Here is a 17,941-nt window from a genome sequence, read left to right as displayed (position 1 = left end):
GAGAGAGAGAGAGAGAGACAATCACACACTTGTGTACTCATTCTCACACACACGCACACGATCACACACACACACACACACACACACACACACACACACACACACACACACACACACACACACACACACACATTCGATCCGGTTGGATATTCCAAATAAGGCCTTTATCCGAATATTGCATTTTCCGATTAAGAGGTGGGTATTATTCAGGGTTTAGAGGCATTATTTGGACATGTAGCCATTCGGAATATGCGTCCAGAGCCCGTCTACGCCCATAGACTGTATATTATTATTATTATTATTATTATTATTATTATTATTAACAGTATATGTCTACACCTGACATTTTCTGATACATCTCAATCTGGGTTTTTACCGCAGTTTATGGCCTCTTGCCTGTTTACGGCTTATGGTCTGCTCTGTGCATTGCTATGGTTGCTGTAAACAAACCAACCAGCCAACTGTTTGCAAGGCTGCAGACCCATAGACTACCCATAGACTGTATATTAAAGGTCCCATGGCATGAAAATTTCACTTTATGAGGTTTTTTAACATTAATATGCGTTCCCCCAGCTTGCCTATGGTCTCCCAGTGGCTAGAAATGGCGATAGGTGTAAACCGAGCCCTGGGTATCCTGCTCTGCCTTTGAGATCTGGAATCTTGCTCCTTATGAGGTCATAAGGAGCAAGGTTACCTCCCCTTTCTCTGCTTTGCCCGCCCAGAGAATTTGGCCCACCCATGAGAGAGAGACATCATGGCTTTCAAACGAGCAAAGTGGCAGTTGGTCAAGGCCACACCCACACCCTCCACCTTGCCGCCCCCTCTCTCCTCCTCAATAGCTACAGACACAGAAATAGCACATACTAAGGAAAGCTCTTTGTGGGATTGGCTCTATTGGCTGTAATTCTGCACCAAGGCTGAATTTCGGGAAAGAGACTTCAGATACAGTATTAGGGGACCACTAAGGCCTATATAAAAGCATCCAAAGAGCACCATGTCATGGGACCTTTAATAATTAACATTAACAGTCTATGTGCAGACCCGATAAGAAGGAGAAACACAGCAACTTTTAAACATTATCAAATACTTGGATATCAACAGGTTTTTGGATATGCGCACACATCGCTACGCCGACCTTTTTCGAGAAGCTGGTTGAAGGAATGATAGAGGGACGCTGTGTTCGCACGGTGCAACAAGCCCACCGCCGCTGGTAAACTTTGAAAAAATCCTGTTTTGCACGGCTACTTGTAAACGGGAATAAAAATTGAATACTTTCATTAGCCATGTTAGCTTAGTCGGAACATCGTCTTTTTCGGAATTAGGGCAAAACCCGGAATATTATATGATCTGAGCTGACCTTTACTGTGTGCAGTATGATGCTTTTTACAGTAATGACACAGTTGGCAGTGAGTTAAGGAGGTCTTTTGAACAGAGTTTGGCCAGTTACATTTTAAATTGAATCCATGATAGAATACTGTTCTAAATTACAATCAGTAACTTGATCTTGATAACCCAGTAAAATCTAATTTGTTTAATTTACTTTTGCTTTTCCAACACTCACATTAGATTATTGGGTTAATTAAATACTGTGTCCAATTTAAGGTTGTGTGTGTTTAGAAACACATTCTTTGGAATTAATTTTAAATCAGTTACAATGTTTTCTTTTATTTTTAAGGACAACTGATTACAAAGAAAACATGCACAATATGATTAAGATGCTGTATACATTTATTGTGTAACTTGTTGAAAGCTTATTGATCACACACACAAAACCAGAAAGGCTCAACTGGTATAAGAGAACAATATCAAATCATCAAAGATCAACACAGTTCTTGGCCTTGAGTAAAACAGCAGCCATCAGACAAGAACAGTGGCTCCAAGGCCAAGGCGGGGGGGGGGGGTTGAAATATATGGAGCAGTCATATCAATTAATGATGCTGTTACAAACTGATACATTTTAGGTTTGAGGTTTTTACACTTGCGATGCACAATGCAGCCGTTACCAATTCTGACAAGTAGAATATTTCCAGTTTTACGAGTCTGGATAACACGTCAGAGAATAACAGTGGACACATAACTCATGCTGCCCCATCCACTGTGGTCTGATGAGGTGGTGGGGTGATCTGAGGGCTCTAAATAAATATCACATGGATAGAAATATAGAATGGAGCTACTGACTATAGTCATAAAAAGCCAGCCGATGTAATCAAATCAAGAATTAGGCCTATACTATTTCCTTAACCGGAAAAAAATGTCTGGCTAAACGCTCTTTGGTAAAGAGTTTCAACCAGCACAAATTCCAGCACTCAAGATTACTTCCAGGCTTTATCGAGCGACAAAAGCCGACACAAATCCAAGAAGCTGGAGGCCAAAAGACATCATTATAAAAACACTGTAGCCCCTTCAAATGCACTTTTTCAATAATGAAATGCTGAAATCACATAGTGGGAGAACTGTAAGAGTGTAGAGTTACAATGTAACCATTTCACTCTGCCTATATTTTGATATGACTTCATAAAAGACTATATCTATCTGCTCTATGTGTCCATAAATCTTATAGCAAACATTAAATACTCCATTACAGTACATCATTCTATCAATCTGGTAGTGTAAAATATGTCCCATAAACTCTGCAGGACAAAACTGAAGCTTATCGATATTGAAAGTTCCTCATTGTCTAATTATTGTGCAGAATAAAAAAAACATAATGCTGTTTTATAATAACAGGTAATTCATAGACTTAATTTAGTCCAAAACACAATATTAAAAAATGAATAATATTTTTAACATCAGATATATATATTTATGTGTACAAAGTGCTTGCTCTAAAGTGTCTGACATTTATAAGCTTGAAATAACGGTTGCAAACTTTTACACTAGGTTAAGAATGGGCTCATTGTGTACTGGCAAAAAGAAAATTGCAGACACAATGTAGTAAACAACTGTACAGTAAGCTTGAACAAAAAAAGCACCTCAGATTCATCTTCCTCGCTGTAACCTTTGCAAAAACCACTTTCAGTGATTTAACGTTATTTGTTTTTACAACTTTTCCTTGATATCGTAATTGCATTGCGTATTCCAGTTTGAACACATTCACAATTAACACAGTACAACTGAAAAAGAACCTTAGCCGTGCTTTTTCCCCCCATTATCTAATCTTCCTTCATGTACACAGAAAGCCTTGTGGGGATCTTTGGATGGGTTTGAACACTGTGAACGTTGGATGAGCATCATTAGGGGACTACCGGTATATCACATTTGGGGAAAAACTGTCCTATTGTTGCTCTTGATGACTGATCAGATAGCTAAACCAAACCTTCCCATTTCTCCCAGGCAAAACATTTTCAGTATCATCCAATTTGCAGGTTTTATCACCAAACATACACACAATACAGAGATCGTTGCACTCTCTTGGATGACCCATTCCCACTACAGTAAGGCTAAATGCAGGAAATATACATGTACCGAGCAGCAACATATTGTGATTAGCAACATTATTGACATAAAAATATATATACTTGTAATTTTACAGCATTAGCAAATATATTAAGACATTTCTGCAACAGCATTGCATTGCTGGTGTCATCAGCACTAGGCAACAACAGGACACTGAGCTCTGAGAGACAGAAAGAGAAAAATGGCACATATCTATCATATTCACAGTTTTAAAAATTTTAATTTTATGGCTCTTACTTTGTCTCTCTTCTTTATTGGATTGTCTAATACAAAAGACATATTCTATCTGCTTAGCCTGCTTATCTTAAGGAGGATTCCACAGCAACATAATTCAAAGGCAGGATGTGTTTCCTTTGCACGGTGAAGTATGTTTTGCTGTGTTGTGCTCATTTGGAGGCTGCCTTGATGTTACACAATAATAATACTTCAGACTCAACTATAGACACGCTGTAATGAAAATTAATTGTGTTGCATCACAAAACCATACATATATCGCACAACTTAATTAGCCTAAGCTTAGACAGCTTATTGTATACAATATGCAATGCTGCTGTGTTTGTTATTGGCATATTATAAAAGTCTTCATGATAGAATTCATAGGATGAAAACATATGAGGAGCCTAACAACCTGGCAACAGGTTTCCTCTGCTACCCTCTCACACAAGCTCACACAAGCCATTATAAAAAAGCGTATACGGTCAATGAACCAAGGACAAGCTTACACCACAAGCTAATCTGACTAAATAAATAATTAAGCAACAGATTCTGTCCAAGGTTTTGTTCTAAATGTGGTTATTCTAAGAAAAGTATTGGGGCAAAGTAACTAGGAATCCATGACTAATTACCCACATATTACCTAGTATGCCTGACCAAAAATACTCACATCTTTGTATGTATCTGTCGCTCTATCAAAACGCCACTTGAAATTTAAAGTCTTTCAGCACTAGCCCTGAACAACATTTTTGGTTTGGACATTGTGGTCAGCTTTATGAGCATGATCCGAAATGTGCAAGTTACAGTTTAGTGACGTCAGGAAATTCTTACCCTTGCAACTATTTTCTTAGACAATTTTCAGCTCATTATTTATGACTACGTCAGGAAGGCAAAATTAAATATCAATTAAGGCAAATGTTTTTGATGTGTGTTTATGCATGCATGTTACTGTGTTCGTGCATGTGCAGGTTTTTAGTCATGGATCTGTGAAAAGAGAGGCTTTACAACAATTCACCTATACATAGCAGCACTTGCCTGTACATAGCAATACATAAATGCACAGATCATAATTACGTAAGCACACCTTAGCACAGAAATGGCAAGCCAATAACATTATCATAGGCACAGGTTGATAACGTGTACTTAAGTAACTATAAAATGTTAGCTAATTACAGCTTTTAAATACTTTCACAGTCTTTCAACTTGTTCCAGTTGCTGTCCCTGCAATAACGATGCAACATGAGAAGAATACAACTCCTAAGTAGAAAGCTTGCTCATTAAGGTTTAGTTTATATGATTATGAGTGAGTGTTGGTTGTAAAGGTGAGACTTGGCTGCTGTCGCAGGACGAAATTCAATAACTGCTAGGTGTATATCTGTGTCCCTTCCCTTCTGCGAAATAACTATATCAGTGTGCCCTTGAGCAAGGCACTTGGTGGTGCTCAGTATACTAAAGCACTGTTAGTACTGGGCGGCTCCCAGCTCTGAATGAATCTGAATAAATTATTCCTCTTACCACAAGAATGGCTGTTCAGCACTGTAAGCAACATGTCAGTATGCACATCAGAATAAAATGGAATAAATGATTCTATGCTGCAAATTGTAGTATCAGTCTGTAATATCCAGTGCATTCCAGGAATTAGATGAAATGGTTTGATTTCCCTTTTATTTGTCACCTCTACTTTTACTTCAGTTAGTGATTTCCTTCATTTCCCAGAATGCCTATATATAGTTTTGCCCCAGTGACTTATGTATGTGTGTGCGCATTTGTACTGTATATTCTTTTCAGTTGTTGAAAGTATTTCTTCTATTAAACTCTATTGTGGCTGTAGATAGATAAAAATATCTTGACATCATATAATATACGTTTGGCCACATATTCATGGTAATGTCAACAGCATACCATTACATAAAATGAAGCCAGGAATGCAAGGTATAATTGCATAGTAGTGTTTTCGACTGCATTTTAGGGTGGATTTTCCTTAAAGTACTAATAAGATGACACGATGTGATAACAAATATAAGAATACAAAATAAGCCACAATTGAGCGGCAAAACATCTCTGCCAGCAAGAGGTATTAATGACAGCTTCTTCTTGGTGTGGTGTGAAAAACATGACTAGAATGTGCTTCTCCCGATCAATCATACACTGACATCTCTCTTTAACATTAAGACTTCTACAATTCCATTGCTCTAAACACAATTAGCCAGATATGTAATGTGATCTAACACAGTTAAGCAGTAAGCTAATGCTTTCTGACTCACTACAATCACAGTCACAGCCTACTATCTGTGTGTGTCTTATGCATGGATGTCAACAAATTGAGCAGGTTTGTGGTGTTTATTTCTGGCTGCCTTTGCATCAAATTAAGTGATGTAGCAGATGTAAAAGAGTCAAGAATACACCTTGGTAGCTTTTCAACTCTCCCTTTTCAGCATCCTCTGAAAACAAATGCCTGTACACTCTAATCCACACTGTGTGCTGCAAGTTATTTGGTTTCCAGCAGAGAAACAGACTTTTGTGACTGCTAGGGACTTCATGGCCCTTAAAAGGCCTGATGGCATTGTCATTTTAGGGTGAGAGGTTCCCCAGCAGGTCTGGGGTGATGTACCCCACAGGCATAGCAGGTATGGCCTTGAGTGGGTGCTGTGGCAGGCAGGGAGGGGGAGACTGGCGGGGGGGCGGGTTGAGAAGCAGACTGTGTTGACTGTCCACTTCCTGTACCACTGTGTAGTCTGCAACAGGGGCAAATAACTGGGATTGGGGAGAGTCAGGAAGAATGTAAGGTGATTGATTATCCTCTGCTGTGGCTGCAGGTTTGGTATCCACTGGCTGAGGGTGTATGGTTTGATAACCCTCGCCAGGCATGGGGGAGCTAGGGGGAGTACTGATCTGCCGGGCGTTGCTCTCTGTGGTGTAGCCGCTTCCTTCTGGATCCACTACCAGCAGCTGAAACTGCAGCTCCTTCTGCTTATTGTCCTCAGTGTCTTCACTCCATTTATGCTTTTTTTCCTTCTGTGTTTTCTCCTCTGTGGCTAAGGTGCTCTCCTGGATTCTGAGTTGCTGGCCAGGAGACAGTACCACGCCACCGGAGGGCATCACATTGCTGACTTGCGCATAGAAGTCTGTGTTGACCCAAGTCTGGGGCCCTCCAGTTTGAGTTTGGATCAGGGGCCTCTCGCCTCTTTCTGGGGCTGGGGCTCTTTCTACAACACTGAAGGAGGCTTCTCTGTCCTCCGGTTGGCCTGGCAGCAGGGTGGCCATCAGCATTAGGGTGTCTTGGTCAGGCAGATCTGGGTTATAACAGCTGGCCCGGCCTGAGTCATCATCAGGAAAGCTGGGACAGAGCGAAAAAGGTAGAAACAGAGATAACATTCATATTTGTGGAGCCATCTGGCAGAATGAAAACAGCATTTATATGAGAATCTGTGCGGTACGACATTGGATTACCTTATGTCCATGTGGTGGCTGATGCGTTGAGATAGGAGCCTCTGGGTGTCTGAGCCCTGGTTGTCCTTCTCTCCAGTATCTGCATCCTCAGCAACCACCTCTATGAATTCCACCCATGGTTCGCTTTCGTAGTATTCTTGTGCATAAGTGGGTAGGCCACCCATACCTCCACCACTCAGGATGAAATTCAGCTCGTCCAGCTTCCCCTTCTGCATGTGCACAAATTTGCATGTAAGTGTATGTGGCAATCATGATAAAAGTCCTACTTTTTCTATTCTCTGCAAAGAATTGTGACATGTAAGCGTGTACATAAAGTGGCAGCTGCAAACCCAACATACTTTGTGTTTCACATTTGTCTGAGCATGAAATACCAGCATTATTATTGTATTCATCCCTATCAGTACTTTTTTTCCCCTCAGGTCAAGGGGTAAGGTTGTTTTGTAAAGAGTAAACAGGCTGCCTGTTAAATGCATCCCACATCATCTGGCAATAATACATCCACAGACAATGCTGAACCAAGACTCTTGTCATATCACATTATCCCTTAGTGGTGCTCCTGTCCTTGTTTACTTACACAAAACAAGAGTGCCTGTTTGCTTTCAAATTATTTATGGACATTATTGCTTTTATTTGATCATTGAAAAAGATGATAAACATGCCGTAAATTGGCAGATAGACGTGGGTGATGTGATGATTCCGTGGCCTAATGGGCCTCAGCTAACTGAGCCAAATGGATGCCCAACAGTGTCTGTTTTTAAATCAAAAATACAATGGAAATATATATATATATATATATATATATATATATATATATATATATATATTAGTGCTGTCAGTTAAACGCGTTATTAACGGCGTTAACGCAAACCCATTTTAACGGCGTACATTTTTTTATCGCAAGATTAACGTTCTTTTGGCCTAGCAAACTTTGTAGTTTTTTTTCACAAGCTGTTGCAACAACTAGTAACGTTAGAAAAACTACAACACCACACCGGATCTAGCTAGACCGGAAACAAAACAACAGGCCACACTTGTTTGGGCTTGCGAGCCGGCCAAAGAGTAGTAGGCTAACGTTACGTTTTGAGTGGATGGCAAGCATGAGACGCCGAAATGGATGCCAATAAGATTCTGAATGGAAAGTCAACTTTTAAAAAGTTGCCAAATGGTTCCATTGACAAGACCAAAGTGATCTGTGTGTTCTGTTGTTTTGAACTGAGCTATCATTGCAGCACGTCCAGTCTGAAATACCACTTGATGGCCAAGCACACAGCTGATGCGAATTCTCCGCCCCCTCGTCAAAGCCAGGCGACAATGGATGACTTCAGACAGAAGCACATGGATACCACAACTAATAACAAACTTACTGCAGCCATAGCTAAATGGGTCCAAGTGAGAATGTTAGTGTGAAATTGAACACTAAAATGTTTTCAATGAAAAAAACATTTGCACAAAGCAAGCTGATCCACTTTTCCATGTTGATAAGAGCATTAAAATGAGAAAGGACAAAAAGAAATCAAGGGACATTTAGAATAGATAAAAATGTGCGATTAATTGCGATTAATTGCGAGTTAACTATGACATTAATGCGATTAATCACGATTAAATATTTTAATCGTTTGACAGCACTAATATTTATACAACAGTGGTTACACAACACTTTATATAATGAATTTACTGAATTAACACACAATTCCATTTGTTGGCTGCTGTATATTATTGATGTTTAAAACAATTTTGCACTGCTGCATTTGCAGAATATTTTACTCTTTGCGCCTAGAATGCATTATATATGTATTGGAGTAAGGCAGGTATTGGATTTATGATAGTTTAATTTTTTTTTACTATATATAAGCCAATATTTGTTTTGTTAAATAAATACATAACATTGTGTCCAAAGTGGAATATTTTACAGTTGAAATATACATTTGTCAGTGCTCTCTGGAGGATAAACTATGTAATGGAGGCAATGTTTTAAATTACCACAAACACACAGTGGGCCCTATCTTGCACCTAGCGCTGTTGACTTTGTACACCGACGCATGTATCATTCCTATTTTGCACCTGACGCACAGCAGACTTTTCCCTCCACAGACGCACGTCGGTAAATTAGGGAATGAATTTGCGCTCCCGGGGGCAGTTCAGCGAAAATAGGAAGCGTGTTCAGGCGCAAATGTTCCCTGATTCTATTTTGCAGTTTCAGAAAACAATTCCGCCACTGACCAGGAAAAACCTGGTCTAAAGTCAGTGGCGCGTTATTCAGATGCTATTTTAGGGGCGCATGCTTGGCCATAATGTAGCGTGCGCACAACGCGCATACACCTTGCTTCCGTCATCTACACGGACGCAGCAGTTCCCATTTTGCAAACCATACATAATTACAAGGAAAAATATTACTGAAAATGCGCTTCAGGTGTTTGGATAGGTCAGGAGGCACTTTACAGTATAGTCCTCAAAAAGTTGCAGCATTCTTTGTGGCTTGTTGGGTTTTACACAACATTTCCATGAATCATGGATGTGTTAATGACATAAATGAGGAAATATTAGAGGACTTAAGGAGACGCGATGCTGAACTACGGTGGGATTGGACACCTGAGGGTACGGGAGTGGCAATGCGCGATGTGCTCCTGATGGAGCGGGTGGACGGAGATGGAGTGGGTGGGAGGAGGAAGGGGCACAACAGGAGCAGGTGGTGCGTTTGGAGGCCCACGCTCCATGGCTGCAGCAATCCTCTCCAGACTTGAGGAGATGCGCCCGAGATGCCGCAGCAACATCGCCACCCGGACAAGACGGGCATTTATTACTTTGCCGCATCCTGGACAGCTCCCGCTGGCGTGCGCCAGGCAAATCCGCCAGGCAAATCCGCCATCATAATAGCAATCCACCATGGAACAAGCGCGCCTGCTCTTAAAGGGAATGTGAGATGACGCTCTGATTGGTTATTTTCACGTTACGCTCAAACCACACCTAGCTACTTCAGACCAACCCATTTTAGATTTGCATCGGGCGCAAGACTCATTTATCCCGCCGGTATAATAGCAACAGCGCCCGAGATCCGCCCACAAAGCTACTTGTGTTTTGCGTTTCAGATCTTTAAAATAGGGCCAAGTATCTTTAGTACTGCAATGTTTTGCATGGCCGACATAGACACCGATAACAACACATCTGTGACAAGCTAAGACCAGGTATGCTAACATAAAGGTATTCTAGTATGTATGTTCACATGAGAAAAATCACAGACAAGGCATAATAACAACACAGACATAAATGTACCTTTAACAGCTCTGGATCAATGCCTTTAATTTTGGGTGCAGGAACCGGTGGCAAAAGAATCAACATCAATCTGCAATGGCAGGGAGAAGAAGGTGGACACAATGAAGATCATCTGTTCACACCTTTTCAGTATTTGTATTGTGTGTGTGAGCATGCCAGACTGAGAGCTGCGCTTCACAATCTTCTGCTGTTTTTTCAGCATTTCCCCCATTGTTACGGCTGCCGTTAATGCAGTAGAGGTTGAATGTGTTTTGGACACTATTTATGCACATGCATGAAAGAGTGAGAGAGTCTGTTCCTACCTGTGCTGCTGAAAGACAACAATAAGCATGATAAGTATGAGGATGCCCACAATCCCGAAAAGAACCAGTGTGAGTGGGAAAGTAGACTCTACAAGACACGAAACAGAACCCATCATCATCATCATCATCATCGTCGTTATCGTCGTCATCATCATCATCATAACTACATTATTCCTGGTGGTTCAAGGATTTGCACCTTGTCTCTCTGACATGAACAATGCAGTGGGCCATATTTATGTATTTATTGCATTTAACCGAATGATTGATTGCTGATCTTACCTTTGCTGGAAATATCAGTCACTTGAATGAAGATGGAGTCGCTGAAATCTCCAAACTTAGTGAAGGCCTGCATCCTGCAGCGGATGTGCACTTCGTACTCTTCTCCTATGTGCAAACCGTAGATTGTCTGCTGTGTGTGCGGCTGAATCTCCAACTAAAATACAGAAATACGTAGAAAGAGAGAGAGATTAAAAAAACAGAAGGAATTTAAAATAAACTAAAGTAAGTGATTTTGCTGTGTTTCAGTTAATCAGAAAAGGATTCAGCTTATGTTAATCCTGACAGACACTGCTACAACTGAAGCTGGCAGAAGCTAATCATGGTATCAAGAGGTCTATGTTTATTTCTGGTCAATATAACAGGGACCTCTCCAAAGGTCCAATTGTTGAGGCATTACTGATACATACATTAGACAGAGGACATACTGTTATGATGGAGGACTTTAAAACTGTTTCCAAGGCTGCATTTGTCAGACGGGCTGGCCCAGCTGTAATGAATATGAGCCTGTGCAAGGTCCCATGGCCTCTGACCTACAGATCCCTCCCTTCACTTCCTTCAGAGAGGCTGTGTTTTCCCAGAGGGCCTTGCTTTTGCTTCCACTGCCTTGCCAACAAAGCTACACTGCATTTTAGCCAAAGGAGTGCAGGAGGCGGGGTGAGGGGGAGAAGAAACAAGACACTGTGCCTGTATGACCTACCTACAATTTACTTTAAAGAGGGTGCATTAGTGTTTGCATTTGTGTCAGCTTGTGCATGTGCACAGAGGTCTTTTGTAAAGTTTTAAGGTGTGTGTTTACATGTGTCTTGGCATGCAACTGTGTGTGTGCATAAAAGCAAAAGAGGAAGAGAGAGAATTTATGAGCAAGTAAAGTGTAGACTTACTGCTTCCCAGTTTGTGGTATTTCTCGCTCTGTACTGGATCTCATACTCAATGCGCATCCAGCCCGTCTCAACGTCTGCAGAGGGTGGGGGCTCCCAGTTGACCATGACATCATAACTTAGCCCAGAGGGACTTATTTCCAGCAGGGTCCAGTTTGAAGACACTGGTGGGTCAGGACGTACTGCCAGGAAAAAGGCCAAGGTTCAGTTTGAGCAGAATGAAAACATTTAGAATAATTCATATCATGTTTGTGAACATGGCAAATTAATGGATGGTTTCGAATGTGTATATGAACTTGCGGAGGTACTGCAAAAAAAATCAGTGGTTTAAAATTGATAAAACAAAAACTAACATTAAATCAAATACGTTCAATATACTCCATAGTACTACAATACAGTGTTCAATTAAATGAACATGTTTACGAATATGCTCATGTTAGCTTTACCAGTTGTGGGGCTAAACATGTAAAGATTGGCTTGAGGGTGAAACAAGGTCACCAAAGATTGTGTCCCCAAATTTCATGGCAATTAGCCTGTTAGATTACAAGATTTTTGGCCCTATCTTGCACTCAGCGCAATTGCCTTTGTACACCGACGCATGTCTCATTCCTATTTTGCACCTGACTCACAGCGGACTTTTCCCTCCACAGACACACGTCGGTAAATTAGGGAATGTATTTGCGCCCCCAGGGGCGGTTCAGCAAAAAGAGGAGGCGTGTTCCGGCGCAAACGTTCCCTGGTGCTATTTTGCAGTTTCAGAAAACAATTCCGCCACTGACCAGGAAAAACCTAGTCTAAAGTCAGTGGCGCTAGTCTAAAGTCAGTAGCGCGTTATTCAGATGCTATTTTAGGGGCGCATGCTTGGCCATAATGTAGCGTGTGCACAACGCGCATACACTTTGCTTCTCTTATCTACACGGAGGCAGCAATTTTTTGCAAACCATACATAATTACAAAGAAAAATATTACTGAAAATGCGCTTCAGGTGTTTTGATAGATCAGGAGGCACTTTACAGTACAGTCCTCAAAAAGTCACAGCATTCTTTGTGGCTTGTTGTGTTTTACACAACATTTCCATGAATCATGGATGTGTTGATGACATAAATGAGGAAATATTAGAGGACTTAATGAGACGTGATGTTGAACTACGATGGGATTGGACACTCCGGCGGAATCTGGTCCGGGAGTGGCAATGCGCAATGCGCTCCTGGTGGAGCAGGTGGATGGAGATGGAGTGGGGGGAGGAGGAAGGGGCACAACAGGTGCAGGTGGTGCATTTGGAGGCCCACGCTCCATGGCTGCAGCAATCCCCTCCAGACTTGACAGAGATGCGCCCGAGAGGCCGCAGCAACATCGCCACCCGGTCAACACGGGCATTTATTACTTTGCCGCATCTCGGACAGCTTCCACTGGCGTGCGCCAGGCAAATCCGCCACGGAACAAGCGCGCCTGCTCTAAAAAGGGAATGTGAGATGACGCTCTGATTGGTTCATTGCACGTTACGCCCAAACCACACCTAGCTACTTCAGACCAACCCATTTTAGATTTGCGTCGGGCGCAAGAGTCATTTATCCCGCCGGTATAATAGCAACAGCGCCCGAGATCCGCCCACAAAGCTACTTGCGTTTCACGTTTGATACTTGCGTTTCAGATCGTTAAAATAGGGCCCATTTTGTGTAAATGGTTCACATTTTAGCCTGAGGGTTGCGCAAGGAAGGAAGGAAGGAAGGAAGGAAGGAAGGAAGGAGGAAAAGTCAGTGTTAACAATGGAAAAGGTTACTCCTTCCAGGACCATGATCAACTTAGTATTTTCAATGGAAAGTTGCCCATTGCAAATTGATATTTCTTGGGTACAAGTAGTGTAGTGACTAAGTCCTATACTTGCCGCTACTGGTTGCTAATTGCGATTTTTGTTCCTAACGTGTACTCAGACAAACGATATCCAGTCCTTTCCAATAGTTTGCTTTTGTGGCGTTTATTTTCTGCGTCCACAGCGTTCATTTACAATAAACAAGAAGTCATATAAAAGGTCCATAAACAACGTAAGCTGAGCACAGTTAAAAAACTGTTTGCTCTTCTTCTACAATTAACAACACGTGTTTGTATCAATACAGGAACTTAAATACCCAAGCCAGTCTAGGCCTTGGCAACACAAGGCAATATCATGCCCCCTGTGGCTTGGAGGAAAACCACTCATATGGCTCCTACAAGTAGAATATTCAGGCTGATGGTGGCACTGGTCAGGGGTGGTCACCAAAAACATTAATAATGATCATCTGGGGACTATGAATATTTTTAGCAAATCTCCTGGAAATCCAACTGGTAGCTGTGTGCATGGACAGACCAACCATCACCAGCTTCTGTACTCTACACCCTACTGTGGGTTCAGTGGAAGACAATATCCAAATGTTATCTATAAAAATATGACAATAATCATTTTACACACATGAGTAGAGATAATAAGGTTTCTATATCAGCAAACATATACTGTATTATCACATGATATTGTCATATATCAGCATCTTGTACAGCACTGGTTAGATAAAGACCACCAGACATAAAAAAAAATTCTGTGTAAACACATTGGGCTAGATTTATCAAGCCGTTTGCGCCTGTTTCCAGGCGCTAATTGGTCGCAAAGACGGACGTAACCGATGCGGGCTATTTACAAACAGGGCGCACTTGGGTAAAATCGCAGATTGTCTGCCACATGAGCGAGAAGAGACAAGTTGCGCTTTCAACATGCGTTCGTGGGAGGGTCGTGGGGAAAGTGGGAGTTCCACCCAAAAGGTGGGAGGATAAGCGCAAAGTGCACCTAATTATATATTCCGTGGTATTTATAAAGACTGTCAGTAAGAGCGCGCCTCTATTCTGCGGGGGAAATTCTCCGCCTCTTAAAAGCAGGTCTAAACCAGCCGCAATCGAGTTTCCTCGTAGACCTTTATGCCGCTGGTGAAATGGCAACAGTAATTTGAGCAAGACGAAGACATAGGCGAGGCTGAAAATATTTTTAACACAAGAATCACACTTTGTCAGTGAACACAACATCATTTAGCGTTACAGATCAAGCAGCCATGCAATATTAGAGTTACTGGAAGAAATCAAAGATGAAATTGAATCTCCCACTCAGCGTTCACATCCCATTCCAGCAGTTGTTAAACTCCTCGCTACATTACAAATATTGGCATCAGGATCATTTCAAACAGTCATAGCATCAGCAGTGGGAATATCGCAGTCTGCACTCAGCCGTATCATAGCACATGTACCGCTTTGCTACAGCGCAATTTACGGTCTAGTGGGCGGAGAAAGACGCTGATTGCCTGATGGGTGTCAGGGTTGATAAATACTACACAAAATGTGGAAGCATAGCGTGCGCTATTACCAAACTCGCATAAACGGACGCAGCGCAAACTGCGCTAGTGTTAGTAAATCTAGCCCATTGTATCTGACACGCTTTGATATTGACAGGAATGTGACATTTGCTGGTTTAATCGATATGCAGAAGCAAGTACCATTTCTTAGAAGCTGTCTGTGCAGGTGATCTATCATACTAGCAGCCGCCATTTTCTGCTGTCCCACAGTACTGTATATGATTGTCTCTGTTTCACTAATTTACTTTAATTATCAGTACAGCTACTTCTACATGTGAAGGAAAGAAATTGTGCTAGAACATGTTTCACGATGCTGGAAATGCAATGTAAAACTCCCCTAATTCATTGGACATATTGCAACAATCTGGATATATGCACAAATGTTTGTTACTAACCGATATTCTCCACAGTGAAACAGTCATCCTCATTGAAAAAGGTGCGGTTTTGGCTGCGGAGCTGCAGGCAGTAGGGGACCCAAACGGATGTGTGGTTTACATCAAAGAAGCACTCCCTATTTGAATAAATGTACTCTGGACACTCCATCCATTCACTGGTGGGCAAGCTGAATGAAGGAAACAATGAGAAAAGAAAGACAATAAAAAGCTATTTAAAATGTTGCTCGCATATGCACACAAAGATAGATAAAGTGCTCCATGTGAAAAAAAAAAGTACTTGAACTTCTCCTGGCAAAGAAGGAACTGTGTCTATCGCACTCACACTTTCTTAAGGTAGAAAACTCTGAGTGCTCCAGGGGAGGACAGGTTGTGGAAGCTCCCTGGACTCCACCAACATCGGAATGTCTCCTGGTTCCTCGATATGCACTCTGTGATGTGAGGTTCAACGGGAGCTGAAAGACAGTGAGTTAAAAGACATAGACAATTAAGGATCAGAACAAACAGAAGAACTCAGATTGGCTAATCAATCACCTTTATTGACGTCTGTCAACCTCATGGGGTTTTAAAGTTATCAATGTAACAATACTGAAAAAACCCAACACCTGCTTAAAACCATGACAGCAGTCACTTTTTTCACAGTATACAATTTAATCTAAATGATAACACTGTAATATAATAACACACCTCAACTTTACCACCCATGCTTCAAGGACTGACAGATTTTTTTATTGTCAATAAAATGATCTTCGGACATTGTGCAATGTCTCGAGTGTGCGTCTGTGACAACATGATATTTGAAGTATTTTACAAACACACACAGGCAAATACCTATTTCATACCTTATTCCTTAACATACACTTACATTTATGTATGTATGTATTTATTTATTTGACAGGGACAATGCTTAGCACTTCCTGCATTAGCATCACATTTTTTCAGTGATGGAGGTTATGAGATCTGTAGCAGTCAGCTGCCATGAGAAAAAATACACAAACCTGATGAAAGCCATGTAATGTGTAATGCAATGTCCAGTGGGGACAACATTTAGGCTGGTGGGAGATAAGGCTAACTTGCAGTCTGCATATTATCTTGTTTTTAAATTGATTTCTGCTCTCTGTAAATCTGTGAGTAGGAAAACAACTTGTTGAAAGACAGAGTTACATTGCATGGAATTTCAGTCCCTGTGCCTTTATAACCTTTATCCATATTCATACCATCCCTCCTCTGCCCCACCCTGAGACCCTGTCTTAGCCCTTTCCACCTCTCCGTCGGCACCCTGTCACTCCTCATCACCAATCCCCCGCAGCCTCCCTCTCTGGTTGGAGGCCACTTTCTCATCCAGCTGAGAGTCACAGGGTTTGGTGCAATCATAAATAAGCAACTGAAGGTATCATTGATTTCGGCTCTACCCGCTCGCCTCTGGCGCTGGCTGCAGCATAAATCACACACCAGACCCAGAACATAAACATGCTTCACTTCACAACACTAGGCACGGAAATAAACACATACTGAAGCAATAGCTGTGCAAATGCAGCAGGGCACTATCATCGGATAGTTTTTTGAGTTTATAAAAAACAGCAAAAATCATCTCCACATAGACTCAATAAATGCTGCTCAATCTTACATAAAAATATGAAATACTATGCTATCTGCAAGTGCATGCATACAACATTTGCACACAGACCCACAACCTGCCAGCATGCATCCCTAGTTAACATTAATCACAGACACCACAACAGAACACCCTAACAAACAAGCCCATTCACAGGCAGGCCAGACTGCAAATACTCATCATTTATTCATACAGAATATGCACGATTACTTTGATTACTTTATATTTGATGCCAGTATAACTTCATAATTCATTGCATTCCTGCACCGTTGTGCCTCTTGCTCTTTACCCTCCCTTCTCCTTTCCCACCTTCCCTCCCTTCATCTTCTACACACTGTCGTTGTTCCCAGAGCTTTGCTATTTCAACTAGGCCTGACGGCCTCCCTCCCCCACCCAACAAATTCCAGCTGCCACCATCAAAGAGCTTTCTGCCAACACTTGATGCAAAGAAGGGCTTCAAACTACAACAAGTTAACCTCTCCATAAAAATTGGGGCTCTGCTGGCAAAGGTCAAAAGGTAGAGCTATGTTTGCATTTTTTTAACATGGCTGTGGATGGTAGTCAAATCTGAAGTATGTCTGAGGTGAAAGCTTGTGCAGCAACACCTAGAGAGACTCAAGTCTCACCTTATTCTAAGTATTAAGTGTCTCTCTTTCTCACTCATTTGCTGACTGTCATACTTCCTCTCTTCCTCTTCTACTCTGATATAATAGGG

The 17,941-nt window shown here is 41.6% G+C and overlaps 1 protein-coding gene across 1 annotated transcript in view; it reads right to left on the bottom strand.

The window, feature by feature from the left end:
* Positions 1–1,710: 1,710 nt before the first annotated feature.
* Positions 1,711–17,941, bottom strand: part of ghra (growth hormone receptor a) — a 35,608-nt gene continuing 19,377 nt past the window's right edge. Inside the window, exons 3-10 of the mRNA XM_039803518.1 lie at positions 15,937–16,066; positions 15,615–15,781; positions 11,852–12,030; positions 10,971–11,124; positions 10,692–10,779; positions 10,390–10,459; positions 7,120–7,328; positions 1,711–7,006 (exon numbers count right to left, since the gene is read on the bottom strand). Of these exons, the coding sequence (XP_039659452.1) occupies positions 6,241–7,006; positions 7,120–7,328; positions 10,390–10,459; positions 10,692–10,779; positions 10,971–11,124; positions 11,852–12,030; positions 15,615–15,781; positions 15,937–16,066 (1,763 nt within the window). The 3' untranslated portion in view covers positions 1,711–6,240. The remainder of the gene's footprint in view (positions 7,007–7,119; positions 7,329–10,389; positions 10,460–10,691; positions 10,780–10,970; positions 11,125–11,851; positions 12,031–15,614; positions 15,782–15,936; positions 16,067–17,941) is intronic.

Source organism: Perca fluviatilis, chromosome 6, assembly GCF_010015445.1.
Source record: "Perca fluviatilis chromosome 6, GENO_Pfluv_1.0, whole genome shotgun sequence".
Classification (NCBI taxonomy): Eukaryota; Metazoa; Chordata; class Actinopteri; order Perciformes; family Percidae; genus Perca; species Perca fluviatilis.
Note: the sequence above shows the minus strand (reverse complement) of the source record. Positions and strands in the feature narration are given on the sequence as shown.